Here is a 7,320-nt window from a genome sequence, read left to right as displayed (position 1 = left end):
AAATATATAATTATATATTTAAAACAAAATATTACAATGTATATACATGTATATAAAGATAAGATATGTAAAAACATTAAAATTTCAATGTGTGGACAGAAGTCTGACTGTGGACAGAAATCTGACTTTGTGAAATAGTAAACATTTGACTGTGTGAACAGAAATCTGACTGTAGACCACCCAGTTAAAACCAGTCGTTTTTAAAAACTGGATGTCACCATAAAAAGGCATCAATCTGACCAAGTTTAAACAACCTATATATACCCTCCAGAGGTCTCAGATTGCACCACAGAGCATCTCGAAAAACAAAAATTTTCTGGGGGAGGACCCCCCCCCCCGACCGCCTTTCTGGGGTTTCCTCTTTTTACAAAGTCAAGCTCTCACAGGCCTGACAACACTGTTTATAAGCAACCGGATTTTGGCGAGCGGGAACATTAACACAAGTGACTGGTTACGGAAATGATTAGACTGGCATGCAGTCTTCGCGTACTAAGATTAATGCTCATGTAATAGCACAATGTAGAGTGTCGGGGGACCCGTCTATAGTGCTGGTATCAACATGGCAACCTCCATCATCGAAGACCTGTTCCCAGGGGCGGATCCAGAGGGGGGGTCGAGGAGGTCCGGACCCCCCCTTTTTACCACAAAAAAGGGAAAAAGCATACTCACGCACGCACGCACGCACGCACGCACGCACGCACGCACACACACACACACAATCTCTTACATTGTCTCCATAAAAAAATCTTGTTTAGCGCTAGTTTTTCTGATAACGATTTACTTATATATATGTAAATTCGTTATAAAAACCTAGAAATGGGCAAAGAGGGGTCCGCAGGCGTCCGGGGGGACCGGATCTGATAAATTTTTGCATTCTAGACATCAAAATTACTGCTCAGATGCTCTCAGAATGCACCAATTTATAAAAAAAAATCTTGGGGGAGGTCCCCCAAACCCCCTCCCCTAAGTGGCCTTCGGCAGCTTTTTAAAACACTAGAAAAAGTAAGCAGGAAAAGGTGTCCTTTATTTCTTCCTGGACACCCCCTTTTCAAAAATCCTGGATCCGCCCCTGGTTCCACTAATGGTCCACAACTGGACCACTAATACAGTGTTATAGTCACACTCACAGTCAATCTGGCTGTTTTAATAATAAAATGATTGTAAATAAACAAACCTCTCAATACAACAATACACAATATATACACAATATAAACAATACACAATACCTTCAGAAAGCATCAAGGAACATTCGTGAGATCAACAATTTTCCCGCGCAACCACTACCAACATCATGCTTTTAAGGGCTAGTTGAAAACCAGAAGGACTAGTATAAACCTTACCTTACTAGCTCTTCGGGCTAACTTGCATATTGTCCTTATGTCTACCCCTGCGGTCACGATATTCGGGACGTCGGGGGGGGGGGTCGTGAAAAGGACTCGGGATGACAAATTTGGGGGGTCAAGGGTCAAGATGTGTAAACGTAGGGGGAATATTTCCCCCTTAACTTAAGGTATAGGAGGAAATACGGCACAAATCTGAACGGCTTGACCTATGCTCTTAATATTCGGTGTATAGTGTGATGGGCAGGAAACCCATTACCAGTGCGAAATTGGAGGTCACAGGTCAAAGGGCAGTGGGGGAAAGGTCAGATATCAGACATTTTCTGAGGACATGGCCTAATGGACAGAGTGAAAAACTTTTTTGTTTCAGCGCTGACCTACCATTTTTATCACTTTATTGAAAGGACCATGAAATGTGCTTTCCACTGATGTGCGAAGAGTAAGTGTCTGATAACCTTTTGACCTTCAAGAGGATCGGGTTAAACATGGATTCCTGAACTGCCTCAATGACGTCACAGTGTTGTCATATTCATGGCACATCCATAATCTAGAAACCCAATAAGCCTGGATAGCCGAACGCGTACAGCACAGGCGTCACGGCTCAAAGGTCGTTGGATCGAATCCCATCTGATTTTTTATTATTTACCTGTTTTCTGTATTTTTCTATCTTTATCCATTCAACTATTTTTTTCCAATTAATACAAATATTTACATGATTTATTTACAACAATTTAATAACGACAAATAATTTTTACAACAATGAATTTTTTTTTTTTTTAATAGGGTTAGGGTTAGGGTCACAATGCACCATAAAACAGGAGTTTCAGGCACGCGATTTGTAACAACCAATGGGATTTGGGAGGTATGCAGAATGCAGAAAGTTGCTGAAATGATGTGTACGCAACTGCGTATCTGCATATCTGCGCCTAACAAAGGTGTCACTACCTATGACTTAAATGAGCCCAGACGCTCTGCGGCTCTTGTTATTCATTCCAAACTTACATATTCGTAATGTTCACACTTAGTTGTGAAATTTCATTTGAGTTCAATTAGGCATAATTATTGCAGTAGAGGTAAACATGAGTGACTGCTATCTAATTTATCTAAAATGATGATGAAACCTGGGGATTTCCTGCTTATACGAGCGTTATATTAGTACTAGGCATAACTATTGGTTTGAATGTATCAAATTAAGCACTTTCCTAATGCCAATTCATACTGTTAAGAGTGTGTCAATATTGGAAGATATTATGTTAGATAGCGATACAGTCAGTGTAACGAATTTAGACATTGGTTTGCTTCTAATTTCAGAATCCTAGGAGTAGATGAGTGGCATAATGGAACGCAGAAGTATGACCTTGTGTCCTGTCTAAATCTTCTAGACCGCTGCAAGCAACCTGCTACGATGCTGAGAAACATTAAGGATGCGTTAGTCCCTGAAACCGGTAGACTGCTGCTGGCGACGGTCATTCCTTTTGAGCCATACGTAGAGGCAGGTAGGTAACGTGTTTATGTGTACGTAACGTGTGTGTTGACAAGATGATAGTGACTGTCAAAAAATGCCCAAAAAATTATTCTTTAAGTGAATCCCACTGTTTTCTAAGTGAGAGTTTACAAGTTGCTGATAAAGTCAATATGGCGAATGAATAGACTTAAAATAGAATAGAAAATAATTAGCAGAAGAACGGAGGAGAATATAAAAGAATAGAATAGAATAGAACAGAATAGAATGGAGTAGAATAGAATAAAATAGAATGGAATAGAATAGACTAGAATAGAATAATATAAATCATAGAGCTCGGTGAATAACTCTGGCATTGATGGTTTCACAGACACCGTGGACCACACACCGTCCGAGTTCTTCCACATAGAGGGACGCACTTTTGAAGAACAAGTGAACAGCATGGTGCGGAACGTGTTCGAGCCTGCGGGGTTTGTGTTGGAGAGGTTCACGCGTGTTCCCTACCTTTGTGAAGGTGACCTCCACCAGTCGATCTTCTGGCTAGATGATGCATTGTTCCTACTGAGGTCCAGGTGAGTAGTTGCGCACCCCGGAACAGATGGTGTGACAACGAGGACATGGTCACAACGGTGACGACAATGATGTCTCACCGCCCGCACTGCAATTATTATTCCGAGTGCTCCCAGGACTGTAATCGGGTAGCATGTGAGTTTCCATTGAGCAATCATGGCAGCAAGGTTTGTGATTGACCTACCAATCTGAGCAAGGCGGCGATACCTCTGTTAGAGGTCATTGGTAGGCTGGATTTTTCATGTGTGCACGCCAAAATGTGTGCCAATAGAACATTCTATTGCAACAGTGATTGGCTAGAGTTGTCTGTCTGTAACACCAGGCAGATAGGTATTTAAATCCAGCTGCGCACTTGAACTAGGTAGAATATTAATTAGCCGAGAAGTGGACTGGAATATTCTGCGTGGTGGAATACGTTACATGTTTAGAAAAAGAACTTGAGTTAGCAGCAAAGGAAGAGGCATTGAATGTGTGTACTCGCAGTCTGCACTGAGAATGTGTTTCCGAGTATGTTCTTTCTGCCTAAACTCAAACGAAAACGATGTTCTTTCTATCAAGAATATCTGTGGATGATATATGGTGTATGCTTAGCTCAACTTTCACACATACATACGCTGTTAGTTGCTGGTCTGGTCTCTACATGCATAGGTTATAATATTGCACAAGTGCATTGGAATATGCAAAAAGTTTAATGTGATAATAGGTGTAAATGTTATAGATATTTTTTGAGAACTTTACGTGGCCCAAAGGGTAGTTATGGTTGAAGGACCCGTCAAACCATCAGAGATTCAGGTACAGTAGGTATATATTTTGTTTTCGAATTGTGTACTGTATATGAATTCGAATTATTCGATTTATGTTATCTAATTCAGTAAGGCCTGTGTAAGTGACAACGATAGTATCATGAACATATCTTGACAAGATATAGGTTGTGATAGATAGTAGGTGTAGCACTCGCAGTTTCACGCTTACAAATGAACCACGTATGCTGGATCAAACTATACTCGTATCAAAACCACAGATCGATCAATCGATACGATGTCAATTACCCATGATTCCATGAACCCCATGACCTTAAACAGTAAGATGAGACACTTGACCAAAATATTGGGTCACGCGCAATACTAGCACCGACTAACGGCTGGTGGCGCATTGTAATTTGTGAATGACAGTCGGCGTTACAAACATACAATGGCTCACATAAGTTGCCTGCTAGGAAAAGCGCCGGTCAAAGCTGTTCTGTCATACACAGCAATAACCACAGGAAAGAGCATCGGCAAAGTTGATATGTAAAACTAATTAATTAATTAAATTTATATATAATATGATATGTAAAATTAATTAATTAATTAATTCAAAGAACCACAGGTACACCGAATCTGAGGGGCTTCCCCCGTCCAGGGAGGTGTTTACCGCACATGTACTACACAATATAGAAACGTGGTGGGGGAAGTTATGTACATGAGTAAGATACGCAGCCCGATGCCACAGTCACTGGCGAGTTCTAACGGAATATGCAAAGCAAATGAAATAATGACTTCATGTCATAATAACAAAATAATGACATTTATTTACGGTAGCACTTCATTATTGTAGGTAATGAGCTTTTTTATCAGGCAGCTGGTAACCTGCAGCATATACTAAGAATATCCATCTAAGATATTCTAAGTATATATGCCAGAAGATAGCTCGCCGTTTGGTGGCGCTAGCGTAGCACGTAGGACAAAATTTTCATCTGGCTAGCATAGCGATTGTCCTATCTTATTCATTGCATACGGTTTTTGGTACGGTAGTATAAAGTGTAGCAAGTGCATTAACTGATGGTGTCGGGTGTAGATTGATGGAGTGTGAATGGTGTGATGTCCTTTAGTGCTGAATGTGTATTGCACAGTGGATTTGACAATTCAAACAGATCAAGTGACTGTTCTTGCATTCGTTGGAAACACTACAGGAACGTATTTTTGCTAGCACGCATACTGATCGCATCTCGCTCGTTATTTCTATATGCACATAACTGTGGCTGAAGGGGTCGTTGTCGTATCAGGTACTACATATAATATGTACCCGAGCTACATATATGTATACACAAAGTGTACCAGACTTGTACTACAGAAGTGTACCCTAACCCTAACCCTAACCCTAACCCTAAACATACTTCATATAAAAATATAAACATAATTCTAAACAACCTAAAACTACCTCGGTACATATATGTAATACCTGATATGACAACGACCCTTCGCACATAACTGTGTCTGTGTCAGTTTTGCGTATAGCTGTGTTATAATTAGCTCCAAGAAACGGTCTTGCTAGGTTTAGAAGACGAATTCTTTGATTCTTTGTATATAAACAATCAGTCGCACAGCCTCGTCGGGCTATGTTATAATATGCTGTGCATATATTCGAGTAAGAAGTGTAATTTTGTAACTTATGGTGTACTATGGTGGCCCAGTGTTATAATAGTTTATCACAAGACTTTGACGTGGCCCTCTGTTATAATACATAAACATAACCATGTACCGCTGAGTATGGTGGCCCAGTGTTATACCTAATAGTTTATCACAAGTCTTCGACGTGTATATCGTCTATGGTCTATGGACGTGTGTATGGTATAAGATTATGTTTATGTATTATAACAGTGGGTCACGTCGAAGGCTTGTGATTAACTATTATAGCACTCAGCCACCATACTCAGCGGTATATGGTTATGTTTATGTATTATAACAGTGGGCCACGTCGAAGACTTGTGATAAACTATTAGGTATAACACTGGGCCACCATAGTATACACTGTTTAATAATATATACGCATGTGTATATATGTGTGTGTGTGTATGCATGGATGCCATTGTGTGTGTGTGCGCGTGTGTGTATGTGCGTGCGTGTGTGCGTGCGCGTGTATGTGTCTATAATGCACCACGAGTCAACATTTCCAAAAGTATGTACGGCTCATTAGGATTGTTGTCAGAGCGTGATGTGATGAGGAGCATATTGATCAAGTTTAATACAATTACTCTAGTTTTATAGTAATTAATATGCTTTGATGTTATAATTTTGACGTGAGTGACCTCATCGTCTTCTCCTCTCGTTTATCTCTTTCCCTTCTAACACTCTCGGCATAATATTTAGGGAAACGTAATCTATGCTGTGTAGTTGCGGTTGTGAGTCTTTGTTCGCTGTCATGCCCGGGCGAAATAGTACTTTATTGAAAGAATAGTCATTCATAGAAATTGTGTTCAAAACGCAGGAACAAGTTGTATTTCAGGTAAAATGTTATTCTTCTCGATCGTTCTTCCAAATCATACGCAGTACAAATTTTGAAAGAAGTGTTCTCTCGGAATATATACCGCTCACAAAAGTAAACTATCAAGGCGAACATGTCTGACTGTTCCCAATTAGTAACTCTCCGACCCTCGCCCCGGCTAATCAAAGCTTGGCAGCATCACTACCCAGTTGCCAAGCCACTGCTGTGTATAACTATGAAGGGCGCAAGCCGTCTCGGGCCCCGACTAGAAGATATGACTAGAAAATAACGCTGCCCCAATGTTCAGTATAAAGTTAGGGTTGCCCCTCGTCACCGTATTAACACGAGTAGGTCTCAGGGGAGAGATAGTGAATATAGAAATAAGTTGTGGATATAGAAATCAGTTAACCCTAACTCTAACCCTAATCCTAACCCTAACCCTAACCATATCAGCTATAGATAGTTACCAGGGTACTTTCCGGTATACCGGACCGTACCCAGGGTACGTTCCGGCAGTACCCCTGGGGGACATAGACCCTTGAGCCTAACGCACATATCACTTCGAGCACTCGTCATACGGTGAGAGAGAGAGAGAGAGAGAGAGAGAGAGAGAGAGAGAGAGAGAGAGAGAGCGAGAGAGAGAGAGAGAGAGTGTGTGTGTGTCTCTGTGTGTGTTATACACATATATATATATATGGATATATC

At 40.8% G+C, this 7,320-nt stretch overlaps 1 protein-coding gene across 1 annotated transcript in view; it reads left to right on the top strand.

Annotated features, from left to right (window-relative positions):
- Positions 1-5,436, top strand: part of LOC106809971 (methyltransferase-like protein 9) — a 20,047-nt gene extending 14,611 nt beyond the window's left edge. The window contains exons 4-5 of the mRNA XM_014813211.1: positions 2,652-2,836; positions 3,173-5,436. Of these exons, the coding sequence (XP_014668697.1) occupies positions 2,652-2,836; positions 3,173-3,378 (391 nt within the window). The 3' untranslated portion in view covers positions 3,379-5,436. The remainder of the gene's footprint in view (positions 1-2,651; positions 2,837-3,172) is intronic.
- The last annotated feature ends 1,884 nt before the right edge of the window (positions 5,437-7,320 follow it).

This window comes from Priapulus caudatus, unplaced genomic scaffold, assembly GCF_000485595.1.
Source record: "Priapulus caudatus unplaced genomic scaffold, Priapulus_caudatus-5.0.1 Scaffold400, whole genome shotgun sequence".
Lineage (NCBI taxonomy): Eukaryota > Metazoa > Priapulida > Priapulimorpha > Priapulimorphida > Priapulidae > Priapulus > Priapulus caudatus.
Note: the sequence above shows the minus strand (reverse complement) of the source record. Positions and strands in the feature narration are given on the sequence as shown.